The sequence below is a fragment of the Hipposideros armiger genome, unplaced genomic scaffold (genome assembly GCF_001890085.2).
Source record: "Hipposideros armiger isolate ML-2016 unplaced genomic scaffold, ASM189008v1 scaffold_1569, whole genome shotgun sequence".
Classification (NCBI taxonomy): Eukaryota; Metazoa; Chordata; class Mammalia; order Chiroptera; family Hipposideridae; genus Hipposideros; species Hipposideros armiger.
This window is the reverse complement of record NW_017732919.1, coordinates 67,957-80,420: the sequence shown is the minus strand read 5'-3', so window position 1 is coordinate 80,420 and position 12,464 is coordinate 67,957. Positions and strand designations below refer to the sequence as shown.

Sequence of the window (12,464 nt, the reverse complement as noted above, 5' to 3'; positions counted from 1 at the left end):
TTCCCATCTTGAAGATCCCTGCCTTTCCATTGGATGTCACTTAGCAGCAGTATTCACCATATTTTGTGATCACAATGGAAAGGCTTTATGTCACACATCTCTTCTGGTATGGCAATTTGTGTCAAATAAGATATATATATATATATATATATACACATTATGGTGTGTCTTCATCCACCTTATTCACTGGATCTGGCACCATATGACTTCTGGCTCTTCTCCAAAGTCAAAATGACCATGAAACATAAACATTTTGAATCGATTCAGGACGTGAAGGCAGCCACGACAGCGTGACTAAAGACACTCATGAAAGGCGACTTCCAGCACTGCTTCAGAAAGTGGCAAGAATGATGAAATAGTGTGTTCCAAGTGAGGGGGAGTATTTTGAAATGGATTAATGGCAATGTGTCTTTTACCATAATAATTTTTTTTATTTAAACATTCACCCTATTCTTTGATCATACCTTGTATAGAATCACACCGAAAATACTCTGTGGGGATCAGGGTGATGCTTAAGCATAAAGCATTCACATAAGTGAATTTGAGGGCAACACAATTTTTAGTTCTTGGAAAGGGATAGGGTGAGAGAAGTTCTTGTACACTGTTGTCATGCTCAGGTGCTCCACTACTAAGAAATCCAGTTCGATTCTGCCTTCACATTTGTTTTTTTGTTTTGTTTTGTTTTTTACTTTTAATTCCTAGTGGCAAAATACCCCATCATTACAAGAACTATCTTTGTTTTTTGAAAACCTCATCAAAGTTAAAGGCTAATCAAATGTCAGATTCCTTGATTTCAGGCTTATCTCTGCAATTCTTGCAACTCCTTATTTATGTTTTTTGCAATATGTCAAAATTATAATTCCTCCCATTAGTAATGACTTGCTTCTCTTGGCCACCAGGCTGTGCCTGTGTTTAGAGACTTAGTTAAGAGAGTTGAAGCCTATCCTATTTGTGGTTTTTCCAAGAACTAAAGAATGAGTGGGGATCTGCTCTCCCTTCAGGACTGGTGGAAGGTAGAAGCTGATGATCACCAGGGTTTTGTGCCAGCTGTCTACGTCAAGAAACTGGCCCATGATGAGTTTCCTACGCTCCCACAGCGGCAGCGAGAAGAACCGGGCTACATCAGCCAGTGCCAGGAGCAGATTGAGAACCAGTAAGTCCTGGAGACTGGAGAACTGGACAGGTGTTTGGCCAAACATTTCCTATTGGTCAAAGGCACTTCTCATGACTGCATCTGTTAGATTAGAGAGGCCTTGAAAATTCACAGATTTTAAGAGCTCAAAGTAAACTTAGGGTCCTTCATCTATTTTAGTTTTTATAAGAGGAAGGAGGAACCTAGTACCATTAAGTCAATCACCCAAAGTGAAACACTTAATAGAATCATGTCTTCTGATTCCCTGACCAGCATTCTTTCAAGGTTATTAAAGGTCTTTTGACTTCCATATGAATTTTGTTTATTATGCCAGGTTATTTCATATCTAGTTGTCAGCAGACATGTTGAAATTTCACTTCTATAGGATGTTGCTAGGCATACTCTTGGAACATTGACATTTTAATTCTTTTTAAATGGAACACTGTGTGTTTGTCTCTCTGCTCTCAATGCTGTATTCCTTCTATTTTTATTCTTCTCCTTTACTGTTGTCCTTTTGATTTTTTCCCCTCTTTTTTGTCCCTTTAATCCTCTTACTTTTCCACCCTGACCCTACTCTTCTGTTTTTTTCTCTATCTGTTATTCCACTCCCCCATTCTCTTCATATATCCACCCAGGTACCACTCCCTCCTTGATCGGGCAGAAGAACGCAGACGTCGTCTATTGCAACGTTACAATGAGTTTTTGCTGGCCTATGAGGCAGGGGACATGCTGGACTGGATCCGAGAGAAAAAGGCAGAAAACACTGGGGTAGAACCAGATGATGTTTGGGAGCTGCAGAAAAAGTTTGATGCGTTCCAAACGGTAAGAAAGACAGTTTTTTGAGGGTTATCATTGTTTCTTTTATCCCATATCTTTTCCCTTTTATCCCATATCTTTTCCTAAGTAACTCCTTAATTTCACATTTGTTAAATATCCTCCCCAAAGCTATTGAGAGTTTCACATTTCAAACCTTTCTCTGGATATTGTAGGTGCAAAGAAAATGCAGAGGAAATTAGTCACTCTAACAGCCTGCAATTCCTGCTACTCCCAAGTCCTACAGGGAGTATTGACCTCCCTGAATTCTTCAAAACTTGCCTAATACTGTACTGTGTTACTGATGCCCAAGTTGAGATGAAGTGTTGTGAGATTCTGTGTAAAGCCTAATTATGGGGCAGAAATTGGGTGGGAAGATGGGAAGAACAACCTGACTTTTCAGCTAGATGATTTCTGTTTTCTGCCTGCCTAAAACCCTTCCATTTTCCTTTATTCTCTCAGATTCATTTTATTATTTTAATTTCTTTCTTTCTTTCTTTCTTTCTGTCTGTCTTTTTCTTATGATAGCTTCCATATGGAATTCAAAGTCATAGATGATATGATAGATATATAAATATAGAGATTATAATTTATTTTTTCAGGAATATATAAAGAGAAAAATGAAAGACTGGAAAACAGGAGTACAATTATAAAAAACCACCAAGAATGAGACTTCCATGGGAAATGCTATTGTATAATGTAATAAACAATATTATCACTGTAAACATTGTAATGTGCTCCCTAGAGCTGTTTCTTACAATATACCTCAGTATAATCAGATTGCAACTCAGTCCATGAAATTCTATAGAATGTGGAGCAGTTTGTAGTGGTAGAAGAGAATATTATATGGCTCAAATATAGATCTCTCTGATGGTGTTACTTAATCCAGGGAGAGATTTCTTAAAAAGCCTGGAAAAAGAAATTCACCTAACTTTCTCCGTTTACATTTAAATAGCATTCATTTGGAGTTTATCATTAAATATGCTGTGAGGTACAGGTCAATCTTATCTTTTCTCCCAAATGGCTAACCAATTGTTCCAACATCATTTATTAAAAAGTCCATTTTTGCCATAGTGATTTGAGTTGATAACTTTATCATATAATGACATTCCATATGTAATTGAAATTATTTCTGTTTTTTCTATGACAGACTTGATAAACTATGATAGACTTGCCTGTCTATTCATGTGTTATCACCATGCTGTTCTAATTATAAAAGTTTTATAGTATGTTTTTTAATGTGTTGTGGGGAAAGGCTTTCTAACTATGACTCAAAATTCAGGTTCACTAAATGTGCTAAAAGAAAAGATTGATAATTTTAATTAAAACAAGCAAATAACAACAACAACAACAAAAACCCTTTAGTTTTGCATGGCAAATATCACCATAAACAAAATCATGAAAAATTAACGCATGGGGAGAAAATATTTGCAAGATATATTAGATAATGGGCCAATATGCCAGTATATAAGTAACTTAAAATTTGAAGGGGGGGGGAGGAGAAACAAACAAACAAACATCAAAAGATAAGAACAGGGAGAAGATATATATATATATGCACATATTCTAGGAAAATTGATGTGCTCCATACTTCAGATACGTAACAGCTCTCTTGACAAGTTTTTCATAGTCACTGGGTGTCAAGGGGATTAAAGGTACTCTTCTTAGGGACAGGTTGGAGGAGGGCAGCTTGTTGTGCATTAAAAGTAAGGTTAGAAATGCATTTTAATATTTAGCCAAGTCAGGGCAGAGATGAGCAGGAAAGTATGAAAGATTCTTGAGAAGGGGATTTACACTGTTTTGGGCAAATTTTCTTACCTAGGATTTGAAGACCAATGAGCCTCGACTGAGGGACATAAACAAGGTGGCTGATGATCTTCTATTTGAAGGGCTTCTAACACCAGAAGGAATTCAGATACAGCAGGTAATTAAGTCTCCTTCCATTACCAGGTTGAGCTTTGGGAGTCATAATTTCACTTAAACATACTCAACTTCATAGTCCACAGATCAGCTAGGATATGCAGAAGGTAATGGCACTATGGAGCTGACTATAGAAAAGGTCAAAGACAATAGTCTGAACAGTCCAGTCATTTGAACTTGATCTGAAGTCTCTTAATTGCAACACATACTCAACTCTCCCCAGTCAACACAGATACAATAGATTCAGTACTCATATACATGAATACAAAGGAAATGCAGATAAAGGAGCTATGATAGTAGAAGGGGTAAATCAAGAAAATTTACTGGAAGAGATAGGCTCTCATAAAACCTGATGAAAGAATGAAAAGAATATAGATCAATAGAGATGGGGAAGAAAACATTTTAGGCCTGATTCAGGTTTGAACTTACGGTTCCATAAAATATCTAATGAATATTAATGTAATGTTTTGTGGTGGTTGATACAGGGTAAAAAGGAAAAGGAATGTTCATAGGTACAATTTGCTTACCCTGTACAGAAAGTAGGATTCTAGGAGGCTACTTTGTTTCATCAATTCAGGATGCAGAAAGGTATTATGAAACATAAGAGCTTCTAACTACCATGGCAACGCTTTCCAGTCATGTTTCAGAGATTGTAATATAGTCTCTTTGGCAACAAACGTGGATTGCTACTCTAGGGTTGACAGTTCCACCCTGAAACATGAGTTTGGGAAGGAAAGCAATCCGTTTCTTAACTGCACTGGCATAAATGAGGCCCAAACTCAAGCTATCCATGAAAGAAATAAACCTATGTAATTTTCGGATGGAGATAACTTGAAAACAACCATGATTTAAACCCCATCTTGTCTTCACACACAACTGAGCAACCCGAGTCAGCTCCCTAGCTAAAATCTGGTATGTCTGCCTTTTTTAGGAGTTGAACAACCGCTGGGGCTCCTTGCAGAGGCTTGCAGAGGAACAGCGCCAGCTGCTGGGGAGTGCCCATGCTGTGCAAATGTTTCACAGGTGAGAATTTTAACCCTAAAACGTAATGCTGCTCTAGAACCCACTCAAAAAAAAAAAAAAGTCTAATTACTATAGTAGAACCATAGCTATTAGTATACCCCTTCTTCCTGAGATAGAGATAATAGGAGAGCAGGTATTTCAGTAGTCGATTCCTCACTTGGCACATAAGATACTCCCAGACAACCAATTTCCATTTTCCAGAGCCTAGGCAGTCTATGTTTTTGTGATAGTGAATGAAACTTAAAGTAGAAACAAGAGGTTTAAGTAACTATATTTCTGAACTCTAAATAGATGGTAGAGAACCACAAACATCACAGTGACTTTGACTGTTGATTCAATACTTTGTTATGTCTGATTTCCAAATCTGTGTCTACACAAAGAAATACATGCACATAACTAAATAAGCAAACAAATAAATGAACAAACAAATAGGAAACCAAACACCTTCACTGTGTATAAATGTATTTTTAAATATCCAGAGAAGGAAAAACTAAAATGCAAATCGTTATGGTTGTTTAGAATGGCTTAAAATGTATTTTCATGAAATATAATAGTTAAGCATGTAGCTCTGCAGCCAGGGCACCTCATTCAAACCTAGGCTCTACAATTTAGCAGTAGTATAACCTTAAGGAAATATACTTAGCATCTTAAGCTTCAGTTTTCTCATATGTAAAATGGGAATGGGAATGGTAACTATGCCTCAAGTAGTTGTGAATATTAAATGAGCATAAGCTCTAGCACATTAAAAAGGATGATGGTGGTGATGGTGGTGGTGGTGGTGATTACGTCCTTGTGAGTGCATCTAGTTTGCCTCTGGTACACATTATTACTCTTAAACTCTTTACTTTCATGTACCAGAGAAGCAGATGACACGAAGGAGCAGATTGAGAATAAGTGCCAGGCCCTAATTGCTGCTGATCCTGGCTCCGACCTGTTCAGTGTTCAGGCCCTTCAGCGACAGCATGAGGGCTTTGAAAGAGACCTCATCCCCCTGGGGGAAAAGGTGAGACATGAACTTCCAAGCTTTTCAAACACTTTCCTCCTCATGTTTATACCTACCAATGCCCTCTTCTGTGGTCTGATTTTCCAGTCCCTATCCTTACATTTCTCTTTATATTACTCCATAGTTGTTCTTGTACCCTGTCCCTAAAGCAAAGTCACTTAAAGGACATGACCTGGGACAATTAACATGGAGGGAAAACGTATTGGAAATGAACCTCCTACTGTCCAAGTGCCTCTTTAATGGGTTCCAAGTGAGCAGAATTTACAGAAGCTAGTTGGTGGCCAGTATACTAAGATAAATAGAAAATGGTAATACCCAACAGGGCCAGGCCTATGCCTGAGCATAGTGCAGAGTTTTCTTCACAAGTAATTGAATGAGCTTAATCCTCCTCCAACTGAAAAGTAAACTCTCTGGGATACACTTGCCAGATACACTCTGGGATAAATCAGAGTCATCATACAGCATGACATTATCACACAGAGAAAAAGAAGCTCAGAAATATCTATATTGGAAAGACTTTTACATTAAAAATCAGGGTCCTTGGGTTCCCTAATGATGCTGCGCCTAATCAGCATTCTCTTAAGTTCCCTCCCTGACAGCCTTCTTATCTTAAAAAGAAGTGTGGTCATGTCAATGTTGACTACTTCAGGGGACTATTATGTGTACCAATAAAGTTGGCATTTTAGTTAATAAAGTAGCAAGATGTTCTTATACCTCACTGATATCTGTTTTAGGAGTGAGCACCCCCAGAGCTCAGGACTATTCATTTGCTAGGAATTAAGGGTGACTCTAGGCTGATTATGAGAGCTCTTGTGTCTCCCTAGGTGACCATATTGGGGGAGACAGCAGAGCGCCTCAGTGAGTCCCACCCTGATGCCACTGACGACCTGCAGAGGCAGCGGATAGAGCTGAACAAGGCCTGGGATGACCTGCTGGGACATACACAGGATCGTAAGAAGAATCTAAATGAGACCCAGAAATTCTTTCTGTTTCTCAGCAAGGCCAGGTAAAACTCAAAAGGCAGACTTCAACCAGGGTGGGCAATTTTATGTCTGGCCCCTGAGTAGAGCTTCTAGGAGCAGCCTGGGTATAGGTGCTCTTCACTGTTGGGGTTGGAGGGTACCTATACGTTCAGATTGTACCTCTGGTAAGGCACAAATATCTCAAATTCAATACTTCATGCCACAAAATATTGAAGTTTGGAGGAATGTGAGGCCATCTGAGCCAATTAAGTAAGCTTTTATAGAGTGTATTCTATATATCGGGTGCTGTGTCAGGAGATGTAGGATATGGACATTTTCATTCTACTGGAAAAGCAGAGAAGAATATATATAACCATGGCAGAACATAATACGGCCCCAAACACACAACCGAACAAATGGATGGAACTATGTATAAGCAAAAGCACAAGGATAAGAAAGGTGCGATATGTTAACGACGTGGGCAGAGATAGCTAGAACATGGGTTTTGTATATCGGAGGGATAAGGAGGAGTAGCAAGAGATGAACTTAGAAATGTTGAGATCAAATTCTAGATCATTATCATTGTCTTGCTTAAGAGTCTAACATTATAACAATTTAGCAAATATCCACTTTCTCTGTGGAACAATTCCTGCATTCTTCTCTGTTATATCAGTCTGCTGGGAGAAGCATTTAGAACTGAGCGTACAGGAAGTAGTAGCTCACAATGTAATACTTTTGAAGAAAAAAGGAGGGAATATTTGGCAAATGATTGCATTTGCTCTTGACAACCTCCATGCCAATTCAGCATTTCTGAAAAGCTATAGTTTTTCATACAGCAAAAATAAATAGCAACTATACTCATTCCCCCAAATAATTTTTTGCTCATGTCTCTATGTGTACATAGATTCTACCTGGACTTCAAATTCCAAGTCAAAGTTTGTCACCTTCTCTTTATGAAATCTTACTCATCGATGTGACAGAAGTAATATTCCCAGCCTCAGAGCAAATCTAACACAATATATTACCTCTTTATGACACTTTTGCTTTTCAGATTTGTTTGTTTGTGTTTTAAATAGATGAGCTCCTAAAAGGCACAAATATTTGACCCTTGGTAAACATCCAACAAAATTTAGTTCTTTGAATAAGTAATAAATGACTTTACAAAAAAAGAAGGCGCTAGACATGCCTTCCCTGAAGTTCCAAAATAAGATAGATCTTTAAACCCAAAAAATCTACTTTAAAGGAACAAGACTCATTAAGAGTAATGGAATATGTACCAGTCCAGGATTCCTGTCTGGGTTCTATTGTAGTTCAGATGTCTGCTTATATCACATGGTCAAATCACTTATTATTCTCTAAGCTGAATTTCTCATCTCCAAAATGGAATCAAAATAATTCTATACATGATAATCTCAAGATCCATCCATGTTGTCACAAATAGCAGTATTTAAGCTTTTCGTATGACCAAGTAATATTCCACTGTATATACGTACCACATCTTCTTTATCCAATTTTCTATTGAAGGACACTTTGGTTGTTTCCATGTCTTGCCCACCATGAATAATGCTGCAATGAACAGAGGGGTACATATATCTTTACAGATAAATATTTTTAGATTTTTGGGGGGTAGATATCCAGAAGAAGGATTGCTGGTTCATATGGTAATTTTATCCATAATATTTTGAGGACCCTCCATACTGCTTCCCATAGTAGCTGTACCAATTTACATTCTCACCAGCAGTATATGAGGGCTCTTTATTCTCCACAATGCTTCCTTGTTATTACTTGTCTTGTTGGTAATAGCCATTCTAACAGGTGTGAGGTGGCATCTCATTGTGGTTTTTATTTGCATTTCCTTAATAGCTAGTGAAGCTGAGCATTTTTTCATATATCTGGATCTTGAGATTATCATGCTAAGTGAGATACGTCAGACAGAAACAGTCAAGAACCATATGACTTCACTCATATGTGGGATATAAAACTGAAAGCAATAGGAGCAATTCAAGATAGCAGATTAAGTAAACACTATGCCTACTGCATCCCAGGATCACACCAAAATTACAAATAAATTATAGAACAATCAACTTCAAAGTTCTTCTGAACACTAGCTGAAAAAAACCACTATAAGTAAAGATATAAAGGAGAGATCACATCGAGACTGGTAGGAGAAGCAGAGACATGAAACAGGCTGACCCCAAACCCACAGAAAGAGGCTGGATGCTGGGAGGAAAACCTTGGCAGCAGAGGTCCTCCTGAAAAGGGAGGGGGCCCACCATCCCACACCAGGCTCCCCAGCCCAGGGGTCCTATGCCAGAAAGAGGAGTTCCTACAGCATCTGGCAGTGAAAATCAGTGAGGACTCTGTCTACCCTTCCTGGTGGGGTGGAAGGCAGCTGGAAACCCAGATGCCTTCTTGTAGAGCTGGAATACGGACTTGCTCGCTGACAGGCACTCACCTGGTCTCTGATGGAAGAGGTGGCGGTTCAGGAGGACCAGGGATGTGAAGGGAAGGTCTGAACTGAATGCCTTTGGTACAGGAGCTGGATGGATGGGAGCTGTATGGAGCCTGCACATGTATGGCTTATGCAGGAGGGGGACCATCTTTTCAGGATTAAGCCCTCCCCCAAAGGGCCAAGTTTGGGACTACATTGGTCTGGTGGAATTTGCACATGCACACTGTCTTGGTGATGCCTGGGTCCCTGCTCTTTTTACAGCTAGTGCTATGTCGCCTGTGAAACTCAACTCCTGGACTGCTGGCCCTGCCCCACAGGCTGCAGATTAAAGTGGGAAGAGGGCCTCTGGTGACCCAGGAAATATTTGCTGGTGGGTTTTAAGCCAAGATCTGCATGGGAGCCAAGCTAGGCAGTGGTGTGGGGGGCCTGAGATGGGCAGTGGCTGGCCATAGTGTGCTTGGAGCATTTTTGTGGGGTGCTTGTGGGCCAGGCACCAGTGCTAAAGCCAAAACTGCATTGACTTTACAGAAACCACCAACCACACCTCAGAGCTTCCTGGAAGCCTGCCTGCCCACATTAAATGTAAATATATTAAATGCTCCAATCAAAAGACATAAGGTAGCTGAGTGGATAAGAAAACAAGACCCGTGCATAGGCTGTTTACAAGAGACCCACCTCAGATCAAAAGACACAGACTGAAAGTAAAGGGATGGAATAAAATATTTCATGCAAATGGAAATGAGGAAAAAGCTGGAGTCACAATACTAATATCAGACAAAATAAACTTTAAAATGAAGACTATAATAAATGACAAAGAAAGGCATTACATAATAATGAAAAGATCAAGCCAAAAAGAGGACATAACCCTATAAAACATCTATGCACCCAACATCTGAGGATCTAAATATATAAAACAAATATTGACCAACATAAAGGCAGAGATCAACAGTAACACAATCATAATGGGGGACTTCAGTACCCTACTGACACCAATGGACTGATCCTCCAGACAGAAAATCAATGTTGACACTGTGGCCTTAAATGACACATTAGACCAGATGGATTTAATCGATATTTTTAGAGCATTTCTCCCCAAAGCAGTAGGATATACATTCTTTTCATGTGCACATGGAACATTTTCCAAGATAGACCACATGGTAGACCACAAAACAAGTCTCAAAAAATTTAAAAAGTTTGAAATCATATCAAGCATCTTCTCTGACCACAGTGCTATGAAACTATTGTAGAAATCAATAATAAGAAAAAAACTGAAAAACACACAAACACATGGAGACCAAATGATATGCTACTTAATAATGAATGGGTCAACAATGAAATCAAGGAAGAAATCAAAAGATACCTTGATGCCAATGAAAATAAAAACACAATGATCCAAAATTTATTGGACACAGCAAAAGCAGTCCTAAGAAGGAAATTCATAGCAGTACAGGCCTACCAAAAGAAACAAGAAAAATATCAAATCAGCAGCCTATCGTTAACATCTAATGGAACTGTAAAAAGAACAGCAAACAAAGCCCAAAGTGAGTACTAGGAAGGAAATAATAGAGGTCAGAGTGGATATAAACAAATTAGAGACAAAAAAAATACAAAAGATGAATGAAACCAAGAGGTTGTTTCTTGAAAAGATAAACAAAATTGACAAACTGTTAACCAGACTCATCAAGAAGAAAAAAGAGAGAACCCAAATAAATAAAATCAGAAATGAAAGAAGAGGAGTGACAACAGATACCACAGAAATACAAAAAAATTTAAGAAAATACTATAAGCAACTATATGCCAACAAATTAGACAATCTGGAAGAAATGGATAAATTCCTAGAACATACTGTTTTCCAAGGCTGAATCAAGAAAAATCAGAAAATCTGAACAGACCAATTACTACCAATGAAATTGAATCAGAAATCAACAAACCCCCAACAAACAAAAAGCCCTGGACCAGATGGTTTCAGAGGTGTATTTTACCTCTGTCAAAAAATAATTAACACCTATTCTCCTCAAACTATTCCAAAAATTTCAGAATGAGAGAAGACTCCCAAGCTCATTTTACGAGGCTACAATTACCCTAATTCCAAAACCAGACAAAGACATTATAAAAAAAGAAAACAATAGGCCAATAATCCTAATGAACATAGAGGCAAAGATCCTCAACAAAATATTAGCAAACTGAATTCAGCAATACATTTAAAAGATCATACACCACGACCAGTGTGATTCATTCCTGGTGTGCAAGTTTGGGTCAATATCCACAAATCAGTTAACTTGATGCACCACATTAACAAAATGAAAAAAGAAAAATCATATGGTCATATCAATAGAGTTCAAAAAGCATTTGACAAAATCCAACATCCATTTATGATAAAACTTTCAGCAAAGTGGGAATAGAGGGAACATATCTCAGAATAATAAAGGCCATATATGGCAAACCCACAACTAACATCATATTTAATGGGAAGTTAAATACATTTCCTTAAGATCAGGAAGAAGACAAGAATGCCCACGTTCACCACTTTTATTCAACATAGTACTGGAAGATCTAGCTGCAGCAATCAGACAAAAAGAAATACTGGGTTGTCGGAGTCATGAAGCATTTTTGCAATGAAAAACAAAAAAAAAATACGTCATGACTTATCCAACAACGCAATAAAAAGCATCCAAATTGGAAAGGAAGAAATAAAATTGTCATTATTTGCAGGTGACATGATACTATATATAGACAACCCCAAAGATCCCATCAAAAACTTAGATGGGGCCGGCCGAGTGGCTCAGCTGGTTAAGAGCTGGCTTGGGAGTACCACCAGCTCTGAGTAGCAGGGCTGCAGTTCGGATCCCACATTGAGGGCCAGTGACGCTCACCCTCTACAGCTAAGATGAACAACAGCTCGACCTGGAGCTGGGCTGCTGTGAGTGGCCAGCGACAGTGTAGGCTGCAGTGGGGCTGCAGTGGGCTGCCATGAGCTACGTGAGTGGTTGGCGGCCAGTAGCCGGTGTGAGCTACTGGGAGCCGCTGTGAGCGGCCAACCGATGACCGGCAAACGATTGCCTCACCCGGGAAAAGCACAATGATCATACCAACATGGGCCGGTAAAGTGATGTCCTCTACAACTAGACTGGAGAACAAAACAGCAATTTGTCTACCTGT

At 38.9% G+C, this 12,464-nt stretch overlaps 1 protein-coding gene across 1 annotated transcript in view; it reads left to right on the top strand.

Annotated features, from left to right (window-relative positions):
- The window catches only part of SPTA1 (spectrin alpha, erythrocytic 1), a 110,993-nt gene that overhangs the window by 59,713 nt on the left and 38,816 nt on the right, over window positions 1-12,464 (top strand). The window contains exons 20-25 of the mRNA XM_019634272.1: window positions 1,002-1,153; window positions 1,768-1,954; window positions 3,768-3,869; window positions 4,797-4,888; window positions 5,747-5,891; window positions 6,716-6,897. Of these exons, the coding sequence (XP_019489817.1) occupies window positions 1,002-1,153; window positions 1,768-1,954; window positions 3,768-3,869; window positions 4,797-4,888; window positions 5,747-5,891; window positions 6,716-6,897 (860 nt within the window). The remainder of the gene's footprint in view (window positions 1-1,001; window positions 1,154-1,767; window positions 1,955-3,767; window positions 3,870-4,796; window positions 4,889-5,746; window positions 5,892-6,715; window positions 6,898-12,464) is intronic.